General features: G+C 36.3%; 1 protein-coding gene and 1 long non-coding RNA gene across 3 annotated transcripts; both read right to left on the minus strand.

The window, feature by feature from the left end:
* Positions 1-203: 203 nt before the first annotated feature.
* On the minus strand, positions 204-16,917 carry LOC5565612 (GILT-like protein 1). Of its 2 annotated transcripts, none has more exons than XM_001649899.2 (3): positions 16,622-16,917; positions 718-1,203; positions 204-653 (listed from the first exon to the last, which is right to left on the minus strand). In XM_001649899.2, the coding sequence occupies exons 1-3, from the start codon at positions 16,682-16,684 to the stop codon at positions 480-482; spliced, it is 723 nt and encodes a 240-aa protein (XP_001649949.1). In that variant the 5' UTR covers positions 16,685-16,917; the 3' UTR covers positions 204-479. The 2 variants fall into 2 exon arrangements, with proteins under 2 accessions (XP_001649949.1, XP_021693792.1); XM_021838100.1 differs by lacking the exon at positions 16,622-16,917 and adding an exon at positions 1,394-1,423.
* Positions 16,918-22,667: 5,750 nt separating this feature from the next.
* Positions 22,668-23,423, minus strand: LOC110674685. The gene is made up of 2 exons (XR_002499097.1): positions 23,286-23,423; positions 22,668-23,225 (listed from the first exon to the last, which is right to left on the minus strand). It is a non-coding gene; the product is annotated as an uncharacterized LOC110674685 (long non-coding RNA).
* Positions 23,424-26,822: the final 3,399 nt, after the last annotated feature.

Below are 26,822 nucleotides of genomic sequence, written 5' to 3' on the forward strand. Positions count from 1 at the left end.
TGATTGCAGGAAGGTATAAAATGTCGCCTTAAATCGAATAATATTCTCCAAGATCTCGGATCCTTATGACAGATTCATATAGAATACAGGCTTGCTCTAAAAAAATCTTAGAGAAATACCTTCAGGTAAACTTCTATGAATTTTACCAGGAATAACGCCATCGATTCATCTATAAGAGAAATAAAACAACGAAACACGACAAATTAGCTTTAAGTAAAATCACTTTATTCATATAATTTTGTTTCATTTCTCTTAAATCTTCGAACAAACTTTGAACATCGATAATTACTTTAGATCTAGAACATTCACATTATGTGCAAACTTGGTTGGAACAACGACTTTCTTAAAGTACTTGGACGGAATCAATCCTAAACATGATTGCGTAACATACAAACACGTATCTCTAAATGCACCACTTGTGAGAGGACGGATGAAGAATACAGACTCTACGCTAGGAGAGGTTGGTAGACGCCTAGCATTTAGAACAAGCGCGTAAGCGCCAATGACACCAAAGTCAGCAGACCCAACGAAGTCACGGCCGCGGCGCCACCTCCTGGACCAACACGGCACTCAAGCGGAGCGGGGTTCAAGTTCTTGCACAGCGCAGCACGGAAGTTATCCACGGCCAGCTTCTGCACGTCGCTGTCGAAGGTCTACGATAAAAAATCAACTGAAATTAGTGGTTTTCCGTTACATTTGCCAAAGGTTGAAACTCACCTGACGGAAAGCCACAGTCGGAACGCTTGCCAGCGGCTTCTGGAGCTTGTAGGTCTCCTCGCCGTAGTTCTTGAGCAGAGTGCTTCCCTGAGTGCTGTTGGCGCACTGCTCGATCGTTTCCCAGTTGATCTCGAACTGGTCGGCACAGGCCTTACCGGGGAACTCCCCGCTCTTGAACTGCGCCCGTTCCATCAGGCAGTTGACGTACTCCAAGGTCAGTGCTTCCTTGGTATTGTTCGGTTGGTACGAGTTACCTTCAATGTTGGCCAGGGCACAAGCGTGCACCTTGTTACCGTAGCACTCGTTCGGCCCATGGTGGCACTCGAACAAGGTTTCCGATCCCTGGGTTCGATAGCTGGACTTGCCGAACGGAACCAACTTCAGATCGATGTTGTTCGGGAACTGCTTCACCGTCGGGTACAACTGCTCGTTGATGAACTTGGCGCTGTCCGGACAGAGCGATTCGTAGTACACGTAGACCGGAACCTGGAAAACGGGGAAGAAGGATTCCTTGTTAGATCGATCAAGAACCATTTAATGTCCTCTAAATGGGGCATTGTTTCCAAAACAGTAAACTCATAAAGCCTAAACATTCAACACTATAAAGCAAATCGAGACGTCCCAGGAACTCCACCTGAGCGATCGCTACGTGACCAGTTGATCATTTCCACATTACTTTTAATCGCTCCATTGATGCATCTGCGCTTCTTGCGCCGGTCTGTTTCAGATACGAAACCAGCGATGAAGTCACGTTCTTCAGTAGAAAATATTATTGTTTGCCAAGCAGGTAGGAATAGGATGATGCATCATCGCACAGCCCTGAGGTAAACGGCGGCGATGACGATCGTGTAGAATTGTTAAACACGTCGGACTCAACCCGGGCTGAACGCCACCGAGAAGGCATACTAATTGTTACATTTCAAAGCGATCTACACGGCGGCGATCGTGCGTCCATCCAGCATATATCTTGAGTAATTACAGCCTTGCAAAATGGAGACTCGGGGACTCCGAGAACAAATGACAGATATTGACTTTCAAATCGGTATGGATGATAATTTGAATGAACGAGAATCTCCGCTGGAGATGCTTCTGAGAATGATCACGAGCCGATGAGCTGTAGACCAGTTAGCTGTTTCATAATATGTCTCGTACTTATTGCATATAGATTTGAACGTTTGCTAGCATGACTAGTGAAAATGTGGCTGACCGGATCACAACATGCCAATTACCAATTGCCTTTCATCAAATTTGCTTTTGATGAGATGACGACAAAAACTGAGTTCTGGGTATCAGAAAAATTGATGTAAGGGTGATCTTCTCTTTGACCGTGAACCAAACCCGTTCCCAAACTGGAGATCTTTGAACATCTTGTAGAACAAAACTCTTTTACATGGCTATACAACATTGGGTAAATAGAACATGAATAATTTTCACTCTCCGGGAGAAGTTGTTCAAGCATTTGGGAAAAGTTTTCCATGAGGAGCTTTTCAGTAGTAATAATTGATTAAACTTCCAGAACAACAAATTTCTGAAAAAAAAACAACTTGTCAGCCTTTGACGATGAAGTCTTTTATTTCAGATAATTCTATAACAGATTCTAAATAAACCATGTTGATAAGCTTTTCAAACTAGGAAAAGAAAGTTTTCATTTTCTGATGGAAGCTTTTAGCTTTTGATATAACCTTTTCAACTTCCAATATAATCTTTCAAGCCTTCAAACCTTTTGATGGAGCTTCTTTCAACCTCTGATAGATAAGTTTTCAGCTACTCATAGAGAATCTTTCAATCTCTGTTAGATAAGCTATCAAGGTGGAAGGTAGTAACAAAAAAATTAAATTAAATTAATATAGAATCGCAATGAAAAAAAGGAGAAATGAGTAGACGTTTAAAGTTTAACACAGGAACCTATGAGTGAACAATATATTCAAAATACAAATAGAAAATGTAAAAATCATAAAAAGATTTCGGTTTCTTATAACAGAAAGCTTATTTTTTCTGATAGAGCTCCAAGCTTCTGATGAAGAATCTTTCAATTTCTGTTCAAAATTCTACCTACTTCATATAAAGCTTTCAGCCTCTGATGAAAAGCTTTCAGTTTCTGAGAGAAGCTTTTCAGCTTCTGAGAGAGAAGCTTTTCAGCTTCTGAGAGAGAAGCTTTTCAGCTTCTGAGAGAGAAGCTTTTCAGCTTCTGAGAGAGAAGCTTTTCAGCTTCCGAGAGAGAAGCTTTGCAGCTTCTGAGAGAGAAGCTTTTCAGCTTCTGAAGAGAAGCTTTTCAGCTTCTGAAGAGAAGCTTTTCAGCTTATGAAGAGAAGCTTTTCAGCTTCTGAGAGAGAAGCTTTTCAGCTTAAGAAGAGAAGCTTTTCAGCTTCTGAAGAGAAGCTTTTCAGCTTCTGTAGAGAAGCTTTTCAGCTTCTGTAGAGAAGCTTTTCAGCCTCTGGAGAGAAGCATTTCATCTTCTGAGAGAGAAGTTTTTCAGCTTCTGAGAGAGAAGCTTTTCAGCTTCTGAGAGAGAAGCTTTTCAGCTTCTGAGAGAGAAGTTTTTCAGCTTCTGAGAGAGAGAAGCTTTTCAGCTTCTGAGAGAGAAACTTTTCAGCTTCTGAGAGAAAAGCTTTTCAGCTTCTGAAGAGAAGCTTTTCAGCTTCTGAAGAGAAGCTTTTCAGCTTCTGAAGAGAAGCTTTTCAGCTTCTGAAGAGAAGCTTTTCAGCTTCTGAAGAGAAGCTTTTCAGCTTATGAAGAGAAGTTTTCAACTTATGAAGAGAAGCTTTTCAGCTTCTGAAAGAGAAGCTTTTAGCTTCTGAAGAAAAGGCTTTCAGCTTCTGAAAGAGAAGCTTTCAGCTTCTAAAAGAGAAGCTTTCAGCTTCTGAAAGAGAAGCTTTCAGCTTCTAAAAGAGAAGCTCTCAGCTTCTGAAAGAGAAGCTCTCAGCTTCTGAAAGAGAAACACTCAGCTTCTGAAAGAGAAGCTCTCAGCTTCTGAGAGAGAAGCTCTCAGCTTCTGAAAGAGAAGCTCTCAGCTTCTGAAAGAGAAGCTCTCAGCTTCTGAAAGAGAAGCTCTCAGCTTCTGAAAGAGAAGCTCTCAGCTTCTGAAAGAGAAGCTCTCAGCTTCTGAAAGAGAAGCTATCAGCTTCTGAAAAAGAAGGTTTCAGCTTCTGAAAGAGAAGCTATCAACTTCTGAAAGAGAAGCTTTTCAGCTTCTGAAGTGAAGCTTTTCAAAAACATGTATAATCAAGGGTGGAGAATACCATGATAGATTGTCGTGATGCTACTACAGCTTACTGCAACGAGTTATTGCAAAAAATGCAAAGAGTGGATCGATTCACGCACAACTGATAAATTAATTGCACTTAGCAAGATCCAATGTATCATCATCTGCGGAGAAGGTAATCGTTTAAATTACGAAACTATCAAAAACAATGAAAACATAATATGAACGACACCAATTTAATATATAGTCAACCAAAAACACACGGCCAATGATTGCCCGTTGCATGTCACAAATTTATTCGACCGTACTCAACATGCAAATATTTTCCTCGGAAGCACGCCTCCCGTCAAATGATAACGAAGTAGGCCACACTTACTAGCCTCACCTAACAAATGGAAGAAATTGCATTGCGTTTCCAGCAGTAATTTGTCAAGCGCAACGGTGGAAAACAATTTGAGCGAAACATTTTTTCGCGACACCTAAGGTCATTTGTGGGCCTTACCGCAGTGCATATTCGTTCAATAATGCGCATAGCCCGGGAAACTATGGCATTCAAAAGTACCTTACTATAGATGTTTGTACAGCTGGGAAGAATGTGCATTACTCAGCCCTACTGTTGACGTTTGTATTGCCGCCAAGGTCCAAGCCGTCTTACTAATCGATTGCAGCACATTCGTTGAGCAAAAACTCATATCAATTATTGGTATGCCCAGCGACAACCACTACGGGAGTTCATTTATCGTTATAATCAAAATTATTACTACAAAACGATTACTACGAAACTTCAAACGGTGGTTAATTTACAAAGTTATTCTACCTCTTTGAGCCCGTTTAAAAAAGAGTTCTAATAAATTACGCCATTTGTAATGCGTAGGGTGCTAAATTCTTTGAATGTTTGTTATTACAGTTAACTCTCGCTTACTCGATATTTCGTATCTCGATATCGAGTTAGAAAACCATAGTAAGAGTTGGTTTTCATGGCTAACTCGATGGTCCCTGGATCGCTGACGCGCTGTTTTTGTGTTCTATAACTCGATACCTCCCTAACTCGATCGTCCCTTTAACATCGAGTCATAGAGAGTCGTATGTCAGCTTTTGTCTATCCATTACAATGTGATATCCACTTGCCGACGACAGCTGATAATTCAATCAAAACCCTATTGTCGTTGCCAGTGCGGCAATAGCTTTCTTCGGGGAACCTAACGCCCTTTTCATTAACTCTGTAAGATTCCACAGCTACCATGGGTTAGTTAATTTAGTCAGTCACATTGATGTCTTTTTCCTTCGAAAGTAGTAGGCTGGTATTTGACTTACAAAGTTCACCTTCCGGTTGAAACTTTCTACTTTGCGCGCCCTGTGCCAGGGTCGGTCCTGCCGAAATTGATTTTGTCGTTCTCACGGTTCATCATCTTCCATGCTTCTTCTTTGGCTAATATATACGCCCATCTCTAGATTTAGGTTTTCGACGAAAGGGTTCCGGCGTAATTTAAAGATCCATCGTTGCGCATAGGAAAGTGAATTCCGACTCATCGCCGCATGCTTAGTGACCGCCCTCCCGTCTGTCGTCGCATTTCACTTTCAATTGAGACGCGCGGAATTACGCGATACTTGTCTCGCGCCCATGCCTTACTTTTGCGCCGTTTGACTACATTTGGTGGAACAACTTCAATTGCGCAATAACGGTGGCGGCAGCACGGTACTAACTGGATGTAAACGAAGTTAGGATTCATCTTCTGTCTCTGTACCGAAGAAGATGAACAATTACCGCGACTTGGCTAGTGTGGGAATTTCAGGCGTTTTTGTTTTGCCCCGTTTCGCATTCGAGGGGTTTCATAAGTAACTTTCGATTCAATTCAATTTCAATGTTGTAAATGCGTCAATTAGTTTGGCGTTTGTCACTTCACAAACCCCAATTTATTTTGTATTAATACTATTATTTTCCACCTAATGCATAAACAAATTATCTTTGGTTTGAACGAGCTTGTTTATCGTGCGAACGAGAAAAAAAACTATGGGCTCTGTGTTTTATACCCATAAAACATGACAGATTATGCCATGATTTTATAACTGACTTAAAACCAAGATTCGGTCTCTAGAACCGTAACTTAACCAGAATTGTTACTTGAGATTTTTCAACGGTTTTCAGCACAGATAACTGATTTGGCTCTATTTTTCAGTAAAAAAAATCAGTAAACACATTTCACGTTGTACAGTTGCTATTTGGGTTGAAAGCTAATAGAGAATGATTTTATTTTTCAATATAGGTCTGCACCAACTTCATATTTCCCTCAACATTTTCAAACAAAATGTGTTAATTTATATATGCATAGTAAAGTACATATGGAAACATTTGAGTTTTTTCATGTATTGTACGATTTAGCAGTATATCAATTATAAAGTGTGCTTTCAAAATGATTAAGTGCCATGAAGCTCTTTGGATTCTACAATACATCATTGAGTACACTGAAGAGATTGCAATGTTTCTTAAAAGGCAAAAAGCAAAACTAATCGCCAACACATTCCACCACGGCAATTGATTCAACCTAAACAATCCACACCGATTGAGAGAAGTGATAATTAGATGCTTACGCGAGATGTGAGAACCAAACAACGAGCCATTCCGCTGGATGTGTGCGCTACCACTTAGCACTTGGCATGATTCAGGCCTTAAACACATCGAGTATTACCTTTTCATGACACACCAAGTCAAATAGCCAAACCGTGTCAGCTCAGCGCCCATCATCATCATCATCATCATTCTCATAATACTCAAAGCGCTCGAGAAGATATACAATACAGTGATGGACCAAAAATTAGGACCTACTTACTCAAAATTTTCATATTCATTGAAATTCGTGATTTTGCTTTTGAAATATCATATTTACCACAATGGATACAATGGATGTAATGGATACAGTGAAAATATTTGACAGTTCAATAAACAATTTGAAATCATTGCCTACTAGGACCAAATCATAAAATCTAAAAATCTGTAGACAATAATTGTCAAAATCGAAATACCCCCTACAGTTTTATAGCTAGTGTAAAAAGCTGGATACAAATTGTCCACAAAAAAGCAACCGATCATTACCTTGAGACATACAAACATTTAAAAAAAACAATCTGGCATCCCCTTGGCACATAGGACCACCACTTAAATTTCTAAAAGGTTTTGAGCCAATCTTGATTAACTGCGTTTTAAGTTGAAAATTCCGAATTTTTCATACAAAATCCCAAGCAATATTGGATTTTTACGAAGAATTTATTATAGGAAATATCCTTGATTTCTCTGGGCATACAGTTCCATCGTACCTGCCACCAGAGGCGCGGGAAGTGGGTAGGACAGGTAGGACATGTACTACGCACAAACACACCTGGTGTCCTCAGTGTTGACCAGACTCATTTCCCCGAAATTCGAATTGTGAAGCCATGAACTGTTATAACTGTGCGTTGTATTCCTGAGATGGAGGGGGAGGTGGTTGGGCTTGAGTGTTGCACATGAGATCCGACAGTTTCGATCTCGGTGGGCCGCAATTCAAGTTTCGGTGAAATGATTCGCACTCACTCACTCACTCATTTCATTTCACCGAAACTTGAATTGTGGCTCTCTGGGATCAAAATTGATCGATTTTGCGTGCAGTACTCAAGCTTAACCATCTGCTTTTCTATCTTAGGAGGATAAAGCATGGTTGTAGTAGTTCGTGGCTTCGTAATTCGGAAAATGTTATTTTCGGGGAGATGAGTCTGAGCAACACTGGGTGTCCTATCCAAAGGATCAGTGTCAAAGGATTGTGAGAAGAACGATCAGACATTGCAATCTCATCTGATCAAAGAGATCATCTCCGTATGATTCAAAGATATTGAAATGATCTCATCTTTCCATCTTGATTATCTTGACAGCTCTATGGCAATATAATGAAAATTATGTTTTATACCTGATTATTTGTCTTCAATAGCGTAATTTGAGGTTGGTTATTCTGAATTTATAATCTTTTTCTTGAAAATAATATCATTTTGTGATCCCGGAAAGAGTAATTTTTCAGAACGTGGTGTCCACTGATTGATGAGCTATAGACTAATAGTTCAGTGTTCAGACGAATTTGAAGACCGAAAAAAAAAATAAAAGAAGCTGTTGTATGGGTTAATTGCAGTCGGCTTTTGAACATTTTATAGATGATAAAAATGTAACTAGTAAAAGTTTGTTTTCTAACGTATCACAGATACTGAACCGTCTTACATCAGAAGACACTTGAAACACTCAGTAGACTAGTGGAGCTTTTTTCGTTCAATGAACAGTTTTCGATAATAGAAGCAAACGAACACTCCTCAACACTCTCATGAACCTAAATTATCCATACATGAAAGTCGATTTTTCTTCAAATCCATGCGTACGATTTTGACCTATGCACAATGGTCGGGCTCCATATAAAGGGGCGGCCAAAACTACCAAACACTTTTTTTTTGAGATTTTTATGTTTTTTATCATTTTAAAATATACCTCATGTATTATATTATTATGATCCTCAATTGAAATTGACCTAAAATTTGAATTTCTATGATTTTTATGACGGCAAACTGGCTGAAGTCAAAAAATTGAAAAATGTTACAATAAAATAAAGTACAAAATTTATAATTTAGGAATGTAATATGTTCCCAAATTTACGCACTACCTGAAAACTTATGGTTTAACACTTTTATCGAGCATGCGGATGAAAAAAATATTTGGTTGAAGATTTAATTCTATTCAATATTACACTTGAGTAATTTTGATGATTTTTAACATGAAAAACAACTCTTGTCGCGTCATGTCGCCACCATTTCGAATATTGCACATCAAAATGCATCCTTAGATCTTACAAAAATCGTTTTTTTTTTTGCATAAATTTGCTGATTTGCAAGTTAGAGCTATTTGAATAATTCAATATTTTCATATCTTTTGAAGATATTTTTCATACAAAGTTTATTTAAAATATATTTCATCACTGTTCATACACATTTTGATCAAACTCGGTCAAATACAAACAAAAAATGTGCTTTCAGCCCAGTTTGATAACATTTTTAATGAAAAAAACTTTTTTCAAAAATGTTACGTAATATGTGAATAACCTCTTCTGAAACAATAAAAACGTCAAATAACATATTAGGTTTACATATTTCATCGAATAAGGCAAAAACACTAGTTTTGGCCAAACTTCATTTTTTTCCGACCATTGTGCTATGGTGAAGTTGTACAGTAGAACCGGTATGCTATATGGCGCACCATATTCCATGCCATGCCTGATATCTACATGGATTTGGAGAAAAATAGATTTTCGTTCTCTTTTCAAAGATGTAAGACATAAGATTTATAAAATTGCATTAATTTTAGCAAAACCAATAGTACTCTTTATTATTTCATTTTTCATAAAACTGATTCATAATACAGGTCGGACTCGATTATCCGGAGTATCGATTTTTTTTTCACCCCGGATAATCAAATCCTCCGGATAATCGAATCACTAAGAAAAAAATTAAAATCTTTGACAAAAGAACTTAAGGCTAAGTAGCCCGTCATTCGTTTTGGCAGTCATGATGACTTTGCAGCTAGCAATTTAGAAGTGATAAAACTCAGTCTTGAAATTTTATATTGACTTGAAGAAGTAACACTGTACGCGCTAACATACATAAGGCATCCGGATGCTTTTTCAGGTGAGTTAGAGTAAAACCAACTGATTTTCTTTGATTAGAAATTGGGAGACGAATTTGCAACAATCATCAACGTCACGTAAAAATTCCAATGACAGCCTACTTCGCCTTAAACATAATGTTTTTTCGTTATTTTATTGATTTGATGCGGTGGCGTAACCAGAAATTTTTGCTAGGAACAGTAGGGGCCTTGACAAGAAAAAAAAAATTGGCCAGCATTACACGAAAAACAGCTTTTATCCGGAATTTTAGACTCGATCATCCAGAATTTGTTTTTTGATGTTCTTGTTTTTCAATTTTTATGCATAAATCTGAGATAATTTGTAATTGCAATATACAATATGAATGGTTTTGCAGTTTAAACCATATTTAAGAAAAGGAGGGTTTTTTTCTTAAATATGGTTTAAACTGCAAAACCATTCATATTGTATATTGCAATTCCAAATTATCTCAGATTTATGCATAAAAATTGAAGAACAAGAACATCAAAAAACAAATTCCGGGTGATCGAGTCTAAAATTCCGGATAATCGAATCCCGGATAATCGAGTCCCCGGATAATCGAGTCTCCGGATAATCGAGTCCGACCTGTAATAGCAGTTTTCAACAGATTCCAGCTAATATGCACATGTCAGCCAAGAAATTTATATTGTAGTTTGAAATTTTAGAGCAACCATCGTCCTGCTTGATTTCTGCTTGAGGAAAGAGTGGTTTTTAAGATCCTCAATAGTTGTACAGGTCAGACTCGATTATAAGGGGACTCGATTATCCGGGATTTGGTTATCCGGAATTTTAGACTCGATTATCCGGAATTTGTTTTTTGATGTACTTGTTTTTCAATTTTTATGCATAAATCTGAGAAAATTTGGTATTGCAACATACAATATGAATGGTTCTGCTGTTTTGAACGAATTCAAGAAAAGGGGGGTTTGAAAAGGTGTTTTTTGTGTATGCTGGTCGAAATTTGATTTTTCTTGTAAAAACCCCTACTGTTCCTAGAAATAATTTCTGGCTACGCCACCGCATCATGTGAATAAAACAACAAAAAAGATAATATTTAAGTTCTTTTATCGAAGATTTCATTTTTTTCTTAGTGATTCGATTATCCGGAGGATTCTATTATCCGGAGTGAAAAAATACTCCGATAATCAAGTCCGACCTGTACATGCAATATGTGGTTAGACTCACTGGTTCGTTTTGCGAAAATTCAATATGCACTATGCAGTGAAAGAACCTCCAATCCATATCAGTGAAATTCTGCAAAACCTAAAAGTTGAATAAATTGAAAGTTGGTTCCCTTCCAAATGTGAGAGTGCACTTACTTTCGTTGCGAATTGTTTTGTACTTCTTGCAAACGCTGTCACTGTATAACCAACGCGGATTGCTGAGTCGAAATGATTTAATCAAGCATCAAAAAATCCATAGATTTTCATCATAAAGATGATCAAAGAGCTCCAGATAATATCAGTTTATTCGATCTATATCTTGCTCAGATGATCGAAAGATGAGATGAAATGTAAATGTAAATCATGGGAATCAAACTGTAATAATTGCTACAAGAAACTTCTTAAACCGTTAGAAAAACAAATGCAGCACTATGGCATTTCTTAACTAATTAATAAGTAGTTTCAAAAAAATATCTATGAGCAACCCTGTATATGTTCTGGAACAAATTGCCGTGAGCATTCCTGGAGGTAATTTTTGAGACGTTTCTGAAGCATCTTTGGATGCAGTAATGGATTAATCTAATACCAGTCGCATCGTGTTATGCACACCATGAGTATGATGGTGCTAGCGATTTCTAAACGTGTGATCACTCTTAAGATTTTATTAACATTTTGTTAACAACATATTACATTTCATTTGCCGTAGCAGCTCAGATTTTTTACAGGTGAGTTGATTTCACCTGCTTATAAGAGAAAAAAAATAACGTTTTCAATTTACTTAACCTAACTAAACATAAACATATAACGCATTAATCGTGGCAATATATGCAGCGTCCATAAATAACGTAGCATATTTTGGCCAATTTTCAACACCCCCATCGCAGCCTATTTTCCCATACCTAATACATGGTTCGTAGCAAAATCATAGACTCCCCCTCCCCCCTAAAATGCTGCGTCATTTATGGACGGTCCCCAAAATTGCAACGATTTTTGCCTGAAATTATTAATTATTTTATTTGACATTTGTTCTAATGTTTCAAAATTGGATATTACATGTAACTCATTAGAACTATAACAGGGAGGAAGCTTCAGAATCGGAATCATTTTCAAAATTTTATTTTGAATCCTCTGCAGAGCTTTCTTCCTGGTATTACAACAGCTAGTCCATATTGGTACAGCATACAACATGACTAGTCTGAAAAAATGTTTGAAGATCAAAAGCTTGTTCTTAAGACATAACTCTGACGTTGTATTAATAAGTTCATAAAGACCTTTTTTTATATTTGTTACATTTGGCTTGAATGTGATTATTAAAAGTTAAATTTTTATCTAACATGAGCCCTAGATATTGTCTGTTTCATTCACAACAAAACGCACCGTCAACTTTAGAACAGACTGAAAAAATCGTCACCAGCAAACCAATCAAAGGAGGTGCTTTGCCTTTGTGTTGGCAGACCTGGTGAAATGCCATATGACAGGAAATAAATCAAAGGAGGTGAAACGTCAAATTCACAGTGGATGCTTGGCTGGCGACGATTTTGGCGACAGTTTCACCGGCGATGATTACAAATCGTCGCGTCCGATAGGGTGCAAAATTTACAATACTTAACTTCATCTGACCAATTTATTGGAACCCCTCTCAACGTGACAACATGTCTACTAGAAGGTTTCAAGTAAAGAGCTCTCATTTTCTTCGTGAGATTAGTGCATTTGAAGTTTCAGTGCAATCTTGAAGATTGATTCCAAATCTCCGAAGTATGTTGAGTCCATCTTGAGTAACTGAGTTTTGAGCTAAAGAAAAGAATTTTCCATATTAAATCCCAAGCAATCTTGGATGTTGACGAAGAATTCATTATATAAAACATCCTTCAATTCTCTGGGCATACAGTTCTATCGTACTGTGCGTGAACTTACTAATCGAGAATAAAGCAAATGCTTACGGGGTTAATTGTAGAAGTTATTTTTGGACACTGTCAACTTTTTTCTTCATGATTATATATATTCAATTAAAAACCAAACAAATCAAAGATTTATTTTTCGACCACTACTAAGGTTGCGTCATGCTTCTCTTATCAAGCGGCACGGGGGGTTTCGCTCGTTCCAACATTGGAATCCGGCACTGACAATAAATTTTAAAAATTCCAAGATGTTTCTTTGACCTCACAGTTTAGTGTTCTTATGAGCACTTCCACAGTTATTAACTGAAAGCTTTCTTTGCCAAAGTTGCCATTTGCGCATTCGTATATCGTGGTGCAGGTACGATGATATTTTATTCCCAGGGAAGTCAAGGAAATTTCCATCACCAAAAGATCCTGGACCGACCGGGAATCGAACCCAGACACCTTCAGCATGGCTTTGCTTTGTAGCCGCGGACTCTAACCACTCAGCTAAGGAAGGTCCCTTACTGTTACATAAAATTTTTAAACAACAAGGCTAGTTAACGTAAAAATCCCATACAAAATCAAAACAGTACAGAGCCCCATAGAAGTTTGGGCTATTTCACATATTTTTCGCCCGACATTGGATATTTTTGGATTGATACTTTTAATTCGATATATCGACAAGATCGATATTGTTATCCGATAAATCTAGTACTAAACATTTGATAACAATTGGGAAGCGGTACTAGAATATTCATAGTCCTGAAAATTGAGCACAAATATTCATTTGAAGTGGAATTCCATAACTAATATCAAAGTAGAATATAGAAAGATGAAACTGTAAAAAAATTACGCTTTCTAAAATATCATATCATCATCATCATATCTAAACATATGAAATGGCACTACATTGATTTATGTTTTTAGTTCATTAAAAAAATCCAATATCAAGTAGGAGCAATATCAGTACTCATTATCACTAAATGCAGTTATAACTCAATGTCTACTGAGCGATAAGCTCAATGTAAAAACCAATATTCTTTTTTAATGCATAATATTTCTTTATATTTGTGGCATATAAGTTTCCACTGGAACCAAGCCTGCCAGTCACTATACTGTACTATGATAATTATTATTTGCTTAGAGATTTGCTGATAAAATCGCCTTTTCGCCTTCGTATGGCACACGGTGCAGGTACCGCGTTAGGATTTCTTAACGAAAGTCGTCAATGGATTAATCGATGGTGTTTCATTTGGAATTTCACCATGGATTCTATCTAGAACCCCTCCCAGGATGTCACCAGAGTTTCCTCCAACAATTTCTCCATGAAGTAATCTTGAAATTCTTGTAAGGTTTTTTCATAAACACTTCCATGAGTTCCTGCAAAAATTTCTTTAATAATTCTGTAAATCATTCACCAGGTGTTCTTCCAAGAATTCCGACAGGAATACCCTCATAAATTCAACTAGATATTTACGAATTCCATTGAAGATTCCTCAAGGAGATCTAACTGACATTTCTTCAAGAGTTCCTCCTAAAGGGTGTTCATGTATTCTTTCAGGAATTTCCCCAGGACCCTTTTAAGAACAATTCGGTAATTATTAATCTTCAGAAAGCCCGAAAGAATCCTTTAAGGTTATTTTCATACATATCATTATGAATTGCTGCAGGAGTTGCTCCAAGGATTTATATATTTTAGAACTATCCTACGAATTACTTGAATTAATTCAAGATTTTATGAGGAAGAAAATTCTCCACTGCCCTGGAAATGTGTTGAGGAAATTCTCAATGTATTCTTTTTTTGAGTTTTCCAAAAAAAATGCTTAAGTATTCATACTGGGAATTTTCCTCTAATTCCTCCAGGTTTTTTTTTGTATTACAAGAATTTTGTCCAGGAATCTCCCTGTGACCTGATCGAGTATGCATCCGGAAATTTCTCTTAGAATGATATTCCTTCAGGAACTGTTTTATAAAAGTTCATCAACTCTATGAATTCTTTGGTACATATTTTTAGTAATTATTCCAGGAATTAATCCAGAAATTGGTTCAAGAAATTCTTAAATATTTGAATATGAATTTTTGTCCGAATTCCTCATAGAATTCCAGAATAATTGTTTACATGATTCTAGCAGCAATTTACTTCAGAGAAACCATCAATGAAATTGTCCAAAACAAATCGCAATGCTCTAAAAATGCTCATGAACTGCTGCTTATCAATCATGTGTCATATAGATTACTGAAAACCAGCAAAAATGATGATTTTGACAAGTATCCAGCAAGTTAGATTGCTGAATTCGAGTGAACAATTCCAGAAGTGCTGTACATCAGTAAAGTGGTGTATTGCTGGATTGGTTTCAGCAAACGAAATTGCTGGAAGTTTGATCGAACGTTTGGTGTATAGCATTTTCAAAGTATCGTAAAGGATCATTGAAGGTAACTCTTTCGGCACTCACCGCATCACAAAAGCGGCGCTATCGTATAAAGGGATTTAACATGGTGACAGCCTTGCTGTTATGTCAAACACACAAGACTACGCTGTGCTTTTCATAGGGCCATTTTGGTTGTGTTAATGATTTATTGTTAAAATTCATAAGAGGATATACATGCTTTCAGCGGCAGCTAAATGCTTCGATAGCATTGTATCGTTTTTTTCTCCGTATTTTTAAAAACCCAAAGAATGGCTTTTCGGAAAATTCATAAGCTCTGAAAAATAGTTGTAAAATTTGACGGAATACTGAGATAGTTAAAACCTTTTTAATGCTTCGTATACTGCACATTAAGTTAACCACCAGTTGACCACCGCCAGAAGTATCGCGCTGATGCTGAACACGAAGAGCGAGGTTTTCGTACTTGTGTTGTACAAAATACAACAGCGCTACTACTGAAGTATTGAAAAGTTCTCAATTTATCTGTACATTTGACAGACCATTCATACATAGCTCACAGTTTATTGTTCAGCAAAGGCAAAAAAATTTCGTTATTTATGAGCTTTATTATAGTAACAATTTGCAGGTAATTTTGTTTTATTAAATATTTCGAGGGTCTGTAAATTGAAACAAACAACAACAAGACTTTAAGGATGAAACTGTAAAACCACATAAAGTTCACAGTGTTCATATGAATCAAACTAAGTTACTGCTCCGTAGTTGTAAAATGTGTAGTAATTAGTTTCAAAATATGCTTGGTAATCCTTTTATTTCGGTCCTGGAGGGGGGTAACCCCCAAATTCCCGCCCAGGTTGCGCCACTGGTCTGCGCTAATCGTAAAATTATATAATAAAGTGAAATATACTTAGCATAACAAATGTTGAAACTATAGCAATTCATCAATTTTAAATAAAACAAGCGGCTAAGTTTTATCCATCACTGTATATCTGTATACAGAACGCATTCATGAAAATAACGACTCAAGCTCGCATGCATCGCGGCATTACCGGCCAATAGCATACATATAAACCATCCAAATTACGACAGACGATACTCCTACCTGTTGAATGCGATGAGGCATCACAAAAATCAAAATGCAGTGCCTCTCTCAATCATTCAATTTTCAAGTCCCCCTTGAAAACCCGTTCCATAGCGACGGTTACCTTAGCAACTTCTTATTTATATTGGCTTTTAAAAAACCGAAACTTCTTTTCCAACGTTTTTTTTTTCTTCCATTACCAATCGGGAGTTAGATTCTCGAAGCACAAAGTGTAGGTATGCTAATGATGAGTCACAATCGTTCATTAGAACGAGCAACACCGCGACGAAACCGCTAATTTCACATGAAAAAAGTTATAAATTCCCAACCGTGTCATTTTCGTTGGATAACAACAACGGAATCGCTGTGAAAATTATTCAAAGCGATAATTTTCCTACGGGGTCGTCATGGGAAAAAGTTCTGATTCCCCCTGCGCTCTCTATCTTCTAAAGGGGACCACACCTTAACCTGTACGCAGTCAACAGTTTTATAACCCCCTCAGCTCACCTTTGATTGCGCGTGGCTCGAGACCACGGCCAGGGTCACCAACAGAGCAATCTTGACCAGCATATTCGTCGTTGTCACGGTTCAATCACCTTTACGTTCCAAAACCCTTTTCTCCAGACAGAGAAAAACTTGGCCGCAGCACTGCACTTTCGCTGAGAAACACACGCGAGAGGAATGTGTAAGCTAAAAGAGCGACACCGATCAAACTAGTTTGTTCGTAAGGGGTTCAGAACACGCGGATCTACCGTACCTATCGCTGGGACCGTTCAAACTCAACTGAACCGAAGGTTTGCGCTCGGTTCATGTTTTGCTCGAATGCAGCGCAGTACCCCAGCAATGAGCGGGCTATGGTTAAACTAATACAACGGCGAAGTTTGTATACAACCTATAGATATTCCGGCAGGTTGCCGCCGTAATAACAGCCCGTATGCAACATTCAAACGCTTCTCCACAGAAGAAGGTTAAGCGTTTGTACAGTATACTTAGTTCGCATGTGAGTGTTTTAAATTGAAGTAACAGATCATCAGTGTTCCAACTGACCCCACGTTCCCTCGAGGTGAAGTGTACGTTGCAAGTAGAATGCCTATGAATCTACTCTGGTCGCAAGTAGAGGAACATGGTCCAATACGCACTGATGGGGTAAAATGGCCCGACTAGAAGGATTCAATCTATATTATATAACCCTGAACAGGCGCCTACGGTTTATTGCACTCTTTTGTCATATCTTTTGACTCGATCCATTCTCAAAATTTTAACAATTTTTTTGTAGGGATGCTCCAAATGCATCTACAAAGATTTGGATACCAGTGGGCATTCCGGATACAAGACCGGAAATCTAGTGTGATTATTGATCAAATTTCAATACAAAATACAACTTGAATGTATTTTTGTTATGGGTATGTATCAAGTCTTGCGACAATAATCATTCGACTATTTGACATGTTCGGATACTGGAAGCCAGTAGTCATAGTTTGCGATCCCGGAGAATCAACCCAAATCAAATGTTGATTTACAGTGTCATATAAAATCATATTTACTCGACGAATAATGACGATCGGAAGCCTTTTTGGTCATTTTAAATACAGGTGACTGTAGTATGCTGTGGTGAATGTTTCTAAATTAAGTAGGCTTTGACATGGCAAAATGACATAAACGACAGCGATTCAGAAATAAACCATTGGCAAGAAAACATCGTCTTTTAATTTCTTACAACATCAAAAGTGGGATTACCGACTAGATGTTTTTGCGTAGCCAGAAGACTACACGCAGAATAAAACTAAAATCACAGTCATTAGAAATAACCTATTATATGCCCTTTGAATTAATTAATGAAATTCAATGCAGCCTTATTTTGAAACAACAAAATTTCCAGTAGAAATAATGCTTTCGGTACGATTTTAATTTTAACTGATTGCATTTGTTGAACCAAAAATTAATTTTTATTGAATCAAAAATTTTGTACGATAAAGTGAAAACGGTTGATACGCATGTTTACAAACATTTTAGTGAGTCAGTATTCGTGAAGATTGTTGGATAATCTTTTTTATTACTGTCTTGGACAGAAATACTGAAATACAAAAATAAAAATGGATAATCAGCGATGCAGGTAATTTGTGAAGAATTGATATAATTGTTGTTGAAGTAGTTTAATTATGTTCCTCTTTAAAAAATGTACAATCCAGGCCTCGTCAGATGACACAGGATCGGAATCGTGTTGATATTTTGGCATTCCTAAGAAAAAATGGAAATGACACTCTTTCAGCGTGTGGTTTTGTATACCGTCGGAATGATTCCGGGGGCTATTTTGGACACTCACCTTTTGTATTTATTTGCAGCGTAAATATTAATCTGAGCAATTTTGTGTCTGCAGCACTTTTATTAACCAATGTATGCTCTACCACTAGGCATGATTTTTTTTTTTGGAACAACATCAACAATAACAGGATAAACAAGAAAACATTTCAAAACCGGTCCAAATAAATACTCACAAGATATAAAACATTGGCTTTGCAAACATTGTTTGAATTTTTCCCATGTCGTGGAAAATTATTGGGAGCATCACGAAACTATCAAATCGTCATGTTTCATAAAAATCTTTTGATTTGTTTTGCTAAAAATTGTTGTTTTATTAAAATAATTGATCAAAGGCCTTTTTTACGATTTCATTTTATTATATAGTTTTGGTTTGTATATTTTAAAACATAAAAAAATAAAATAAATATTTGGAAAAGTGAATAGACATAAAACACATATATTTCAATACGTACCAATGACAAGTTCACAACGAAATCTCTAGAAAAAATATTTTCCGTCATATTTCACATGAATTTCTATTACAAAACGATTGCATCCTTCAATTGCTAAAATAAACTACTTTGAGCCAGCTCTAAACTGCTAAGAAGCTAAAAGCATATTACAAAAGCAAACTTTTACTTTTTTACGATCTTGCAAAACTTTAATTAATAGATTGCGTTTTTAATGAAAATTACTTTTAGTTGCAGGTATTAATATGGTCCTTTTACATATCGTTCATATAACAGTAAGAATAGAAAAGACAGTATTTGTACATAACTCATTAATAATCATACAATCATCGCAGTACGTAGTAGTTACATCGTTCGTTTATGTCAACATAAAAATCAAGCATTCGTAACTAATAGTTTCATTTAAGAGGATGTTGAATGTTTAAGTTTCATACTGTAAACTGAAAATAGTGAATAGCATGTTTCGCTGAAATTTTTTATATACGTGTAATTGTTGCTAGCTTTTCAATTTTCTAAATTATGTTTATCAATGAAAAAACGTTCAATAACATCACAATGGACGATAATCTATAGAATTAGTTTGAAATTTATTAGGAAAAATCATGTCATTATCAAATTGTGGAAATGTCCAAAGTACCCCTTTTTTGTCTTGAAGGACACACTTTTTTCGCTATTCAAGCATTTTTGTTATTTCTTTATGGAATTGCCTCATATTTTGCACATTTGTTACGTACATATACAACTTAAATATATGCAAGAAATATCAATATCTATCCATAATTGCAAGACTTACAAATCCTCAAAGTTGAAGAATGTAGAAATAATGTCAAAAGAAGCCCCGTTTGACGGTACCATAATTTTTGAACTAATATTACATGAATCACAATAAACTGTTGTCCATTCGCTATTGAACATACATAAAAGTGAAAATAAAACACTAAACAGATCATAAACTCAACAAACACGAATTTTTATTTCAATACGTCTCCTTTTGTTACATCAATGAATAGCTTTTGTTCATTCTACAAATCATAATTGTTGTTTCTACAATATTTCACATTTGTCTTTTACAGCTTGCCTTTTTGAGCATTTTTAGAAACAACAAATTTATTTTTCAAAATAAACAAGCAAATTTATTGAATTCAAAAAAGATGCTGGTAAGCCGTGAGTCAACAATAAAATTTGTTGACTCTATAGGGTAGAAGCACCGGTTTTGGCCATATGCCAGTTGTTGCCATAGGGGATTATACATCGTTTTACATAGCCAATCAGCATGAAATCTTTTGTTTTCAGTAGATCATATTCACATTAGCGATGGGCGATTTTGAATCGATGTTCCGAAAATCGTTTTTTTTGTTCCGATTAATCGATGTTTTGAATCGATGTTAGGAGCACTCTAAATTAAGTGAATCGATTTTCTTTTTTCGACTTTTTGTTTCGATTCAAATGGATAAAATTTATAATGAGTTCTTTTTGATCTTCCGTCGTTGACGCTTGCTCCTGGGCAGTGCGTCAAGAAAGCCCGAGCAGTCATCAGTTGTTTTCCCTCACGGGTCGCGCGCCTATTTTCTCTGACTGCTTTTATATAGCCGAGCAAACGAGTGAAGCTGAAAGAGGATTGTTGCTGCTCAAGGATGACAGATCAATTGGTGAGCTCGTTTCATGCTACTGTTTCTAATCTATAAAATATATATGACTGCACCTTTAATCGTCACAACGGTGAGACGTTAATATGATTTTTCAAAAAAATATGAATGGTTCGTCACTGTGAGTGTCGACATAAACTCTGATTCATAAATTATTTTTTTTTTAATTCAAAACACCTTTTTCTTTTAACCTTTATTTTTGTAAATAAGAAAAATAACTTTGAATGGTTTGACGCTTCAAGTGCAGACTTCGGAAAGGTTCATTTTATTCAACAAACTTTGAAAGGTTCGTCACCTCAAGTGTCGGCATAATTTTTCTCTACACAGATATTGTTCATATCAAATGAAAATATTATATTTACATATAAGCATGTTTATATCTCACAAATAATTATTTATCATGGTCTAATCGCTTATCAAAGTGAATCCTGTGACCCAACGATCCTTCCCATTAACAAACATCCTTCCCAGTAACCTTTGTGGAGATGCAGAGGCAAACACGGTCTCCAAATAGCAAAGGTTACACACTAACATTCCTTCCCCCAATCCCACCTGACTACAAGGACGTGGCCGGCGCCGTTATTGACCATGTATAAATAGAGGCACTGAATTATGCACACTGAAGAAGATTATGGCCAATCCCAGCCGAACTTCTAGTTGATTCTTTGTGCATTTTCACTGACTTCGGTCAATCACGGAATAGCAACCGTTGATATGTGTAGTCAGTCTAAGCTAAGCTAAGCTAAGCGATTCAAATGGATGAAATTTATAAGTATTTTTCAATGAGTTGATGAACCATGAACCCAGTTTTGAATCAGCATTGAAGTGGTTAATATCTGATTTTAAATTTCAAACGTTATTCGGTTAAAGGAAATTAAAAAAAATATGTGAAATAGCATTTTGTCTTATTTTAAGATATTGTTTTTATAAATGTTCATATGACCTTAAAAATCGAATCGATTCGAAAACATCGATTCAAATAATTCGATTAAATCGATGAATCGATTCGACATATCAAATTTGAATCGATTCAGTAACATCGCTGTTGTAGTCAAATTTGCCCAACGCTAATTCACATAATAAAGCTACATTCATTTACTTGTCCAAATTGATTCAAAATATAATAAAAACAATTAATTTTCCTTATAATTTTAACTCCCATACACCTAATTTATCCAGGGCACTCCTAATTTGGCCACTCTTATGAGAAATCAATGCGATTGGCCAATTTAGCAACCGAAGTTAAATCTCTGGCCGAAACTGGTTCCGTTGTCCTATATTGACCAACGGGATTTTCAATGCGAAAAAATGGATTTAGTTTAGTTTTGATATTTACACACATAATATGGATTGAAAGCTTGCATCTGACATATTTGTAGTATAAAAACGGCTTCCCATTTTATTTTTATTGACATTTTCTCTAAGGCTGGCTAAAACCGGTGCTTTTACCCTACAGAATTCTTTAGATTTTACAATATTTTCCTCTGCGTGTACCGAAGAAATGCAATCTTCTGGGTCCAAACCAACAGAAATCGTTCTGGAAGACGTTAATGCTGTTCGAATTTCGGGAATCAAACCTGCGGAATCCATTCCTGGGGGTGGAAGTCTCGCTCAACGTGAAAAATCCAACGAATCAAGACCAGCGGAAATCATTCTAGGAATCTAGGGGATGAACACTTCGCTCAACGTCAAGAAACTACTCGTGTGATTATTTCAAATGGTCAACAATTTACATTCGGAAGAGTATCAGGAGATTCAAGAGATATTGGAACGAATTTATTTGAAAATCCAGTCTCGGTTGCAGCCTCGTTACCAGTGTCAAGTATTTCAAGCCAAATTCTACGCCTTGAAGAAAATTCATCGATGTTGCCGACCAAGGTATATTGAAAGTACAGGTACAAGAATCTAAGCAGTCACTGGATGCGGTGAGTGGTAAACTGAGAGGGGGTAAAAAGTGACAGCTGGCGAGTCGGCGAGCTGGTCGATATATTTTTGTATTTTGCTATCCATAAGTTTCTTTCGTATCCATAGAGATGTTTATCGCAAGATCGTTGCGAGTCTCATAAGTGAAGGCAAGCAGGATAAAGTTTCATTGTCTCTAAGATCAAATCAAATTATTTATTTTAGTTGCCATCATTTTTTTTTTTTTTTTTTTTTTTTGCCGATAGAGATTGCGGGAATACGGTTGCCAACACTAAAAGCCGTAGTGTGGGATTTCATCAATCCCCGAACGGTTGATAGCAAAACCAATTGATTGTCGTCATGCGGCCAATACGATGGTCGGTCATCACAAAACAAGCAAGCAATATGGAAATATACAACGCATTCTGCTAAGCAGAAATAGCTACAATTCAATTGTCTTATAATTAAGTTTTCTGTGTAGATTTAGAGATAGTTTCAATTCATTCATTAAAAGCGTTGTTGCAGCTCCTTTTATGCCTGGATAAAATTCGAAAAACAAGATAAAACGCTTTAAGACTAACGGAGTTGAAACAAATTTGTTTTATTGTTGCACCAATGGAATGAATCAAACAGTATTCACTTGATCGGGTCGTTTTTTGGCATTCATCTTTCGCAATCGCTTCTCGGTGAAATTTGCCAACATTCTAGTTATTCCGATTATCTCTGTCCGATGCAACTTCTTCAATTTAAGGAATCCAAAACATTAGTTTGACAAAGCCAATTGAGGGTGCCCTGAAAGATTCCGAATATGGATGATTAATATCTGCAGAAATGCGTCAGATTATCATTTACCTTTTTGCCAATAGATCGTGAAGTATGCTCTTGATTTTACTATGTTACCTACAAAAGAACTTTAAATGAGAGCTCATATTTGGTTTGATACTCTTTGTGTTTTTTTACTTTTATTTTCAGATGTCACATTGCATTCGATTCTGGTTCTCTCCCTCACTGATGTCACGTTGGATTCCATTTTGATTCTCTCCCTCACTGGCTTTCGATGACACTCCTAACTTAATGCTGATTGTTATTTTTCAAGATTATGGCTCTGTTATGGTTTACTACCGTGTGAGCTTTTACTTTTAAGTTTGATTTATAATGTTTACTTAAAAGATAAAGAGGTTTTGTATCTCTTTGAGAAAGATTTTCAATGAAAATCACTCAAAAGGGTTTTTCCCTCTTTCAAAATTTTAGTAAAAATAAATAAATAAATAAATACAAAAGAACTTGATTATCCTAGAAAGCTTCCAACTGATTTCTCTACAATAGTAAAATATTGACGTTTCAGTTGATGCACAAAACAAAACAAACTGTGAAAAGAAAAAAAAGCAGACTAGATTTCATGGCATGCTGGACTATTCCATGAAAACAAAGTGGCCAGCTGTCGTATGCTTTTCCAATATGGCGGTTTCAGCAATTTGACATATCGTATTACCTCCCTTTTAGATACTTTGTTGCCGACGTTTTCGGGTCAATATAATGAAGATGTGAACTTGGATGTGAACCATTTCTTGAAAATTTTACCCAATACTAAACAAGCACTTAATGTTGGGGACCAGACAATGAAAGTGGTATTATTCAAGTTATTGAAAGGGAAAGCCCAACACTGGTTACATTCAAACTCGGAGAGAAGAAGCTATGAAGAACTGACTACAAATTTATAAGGTATGTTCACGATCAACATCCATGCTTACGAACTGCGAAACCAACTTGCTAGGCGAACCTGGTCAGGAAGAGAACCGTTTGAAGAATATTATCACTCAAGGCATTGAACATAAAATTCTCCGAAACCAAGCCAGAATGCAAAATTTTCAAACCGCAAATGAAGTAGTACAAGGTTTTCGATTGATACCAACCCGGACATTTTGCGGCAGATTGCATAACTTATCGAGAAGCTAAGCCAGCCCAGATGAAAGTTATGGAACCACGAAGAAAATTTGGAGAAAAGCCACTAAAATCAACTGCCAAGACTTTACATGCTTTGAACGACCAGGATTCAAAACAATATGATGGACAAACCAAATGTGACGGTTTGGTAAAGTTTAGGCTAATCAATAATTGTACAAACCTAAAAGCACTTTTTGGCACAGGAAGCACTATCTCACTGTATATTTAGCTAGAAAGGGCTTCAAAAATTTTCACTGGTGTAATGCATTGGTTCAAACTTTGAAGAAAAAGGAAATGAATCCAAAGATAAATAGATGGGCCTTATTTTTAGAATTAGAATACAGAAAGGAAGAAAAAATGAAACACGTTGATGTGCTAAGTCGGATTTATATGACTAAAAAAGATAATAATAATAGTCAACATTGGGGCCTTCCTTAGCCGAGTGGTTAGAGTCCGCGGCTACAAAGCAAAGCCATGCTGAAGGTGTCTGGAATCGATTCCCGGTTCGTAATGGAAATTTCCTTGACTTCCCAGGGCATAGAGTATAATCGTACCTGCCACACGATATACGAATGCGTAAATGGCTACTTTGGCAAAGAAAGCTCTCATTTAATAACCTTGGAAGTGCTCATAAGAACACTACGCTGAGAAGCAGGCTCTGTCCCAGTGAGGACGTTAATGCCAAGAAGAAGAAGAAGAAGAAGAAGAACATGCGGGTACATAAATGATCAACTTCTCCCCACTGATCAACTACACCCCGAATTACGGTACATTGCTTTGAGATTTATCCAGAGATTCGAATTTTAATGGACTTCAGTTTGTATATTGTGCAAGAAAGGAAGAAAACACATCTTTTATAGTGTTGCGTTAAAAACAAAAATTATTCTACAGGTCGCCAAAGTTGTACAAAACACTAGTTTCATTGATGTTAACATAAAATTTAAAGTATGATTTATCAAACTTTTTTGTGTTGTAATCCACCAATCATGCAAAATAGTACTTAAACTATCATATCAGATATAATTTGATTGCATTTGCATGATTAAATTCAGATTAAATCGAGTTTTCAACATACTTGCAGCACAGACAAACAGACGTAACTGCTAGAACCATTATCAATTCAAAACATCCCAACTAACATTCACTCATTTAACAAACACCATTATGGCAGTTTTATTCAGCATCATGTTTAATAACATTTTAATAATTTTCATGGCCAACCTTTGTTCAGGCGTTGTTCACACAATTTTGGAGAAACTTTAAAGCATGTCGTTGAATTCCAACTTTTTTTTCAGCTTTTAAAACGTTTTACAAGCATTTAGTTCAGCTTTTATACGATTGGTCCAAAAATAATTAAAAGCAAATAAAAAACAAAAAAAAATCTAGGAGCTTCTAATGTAGTGTAATACACAATTATCATGATATAACAACCATATTTGAAATACGCCTGGATACTGGATTCGAACTCGAGATCTTCCAATCATCAGCGGTATGCCTTGCCATCTACGCCATCCTAGAATTGTTAAATAAATCGTCCAGTGCAAAACATAAACCTCTCATAGCTGAATATTGATCATGTTTGAGCTTCTATTCGACATAGTCGAATCAACACATGGTATGCTAATCAACAACTGAACAAGCATATTATTCAGCTGCTGTTTAGTGCTGATCCAAGCTGAGTTCAGTCGGCTATTTTTAGCGCACAGTGAGAAAATTTATGTCAATGATGGTCAATAATAATGTTTATTTACACAAAGTGAAATCAGTCTGAAATGATTAAAGTGAATATGCATCGAAGCTAAACCTCGAATTTTCAAGAGCACAAATCTAGAAAACCAGACAGCGCAGCGGTTCAAGCTGAAAACCTAATCAATTGGTCACACGCTGGTGGTGACGGATATTTAGCTCTAGATTTATGTTCTTGAAAATTTGAGGTTTGGCTTCGATGCATTTTCACCTTAATCTAATTTCATAATAAGTTTTAGTTTGTTCAAAACTTCTATTTGAATGATTCATTTACTTAAATTGAAATTCATATATTTTTTAAATTATATTTGTATTAATCAATTATGTCATTGATTTGTATTTTTCAAAAACCTATTATGTATTGAAGAAATAGTCCTATGTATGCATATATTTAAATCATTTGAAGTGTTCTGAGGACTATGCGACTGAATAGAAAAATGTTCGAATATCTTGACGCGCGGATTTTTTTTTTCAGAAATGGCCAAGTAAATCATTTTTCCTAGATTGCACTATTCAGTTGTGAAGAAATGTCATTTCAAATGTAGCTCGCTAATGAAATTTATTTAATCAATTCTGTCAAAGAAATTTCCACTTTTCTTGTAAGGAACCACATCCCGAAGAGGCGAAAAAGCTTAGCAATAGCAAATTATAATATGGATAGCTAAAAGTGACATTAACTTGATAGATATAATATATAAA

Source organism: Aedes aegypti, chromosome 1, assembly GCF_002204515.2.
Source record: "Aedes aegypti strain LVP_AGWG chromosome 1, AaegL5.0 Primary Assembly, whole genome shotgun sequence".
Lineage (NCBI taxonomy): Eukaryota > Metazoa > Arthropoda > Insecta > Diptera > Culicidae > Aedes > Aedes aegypti.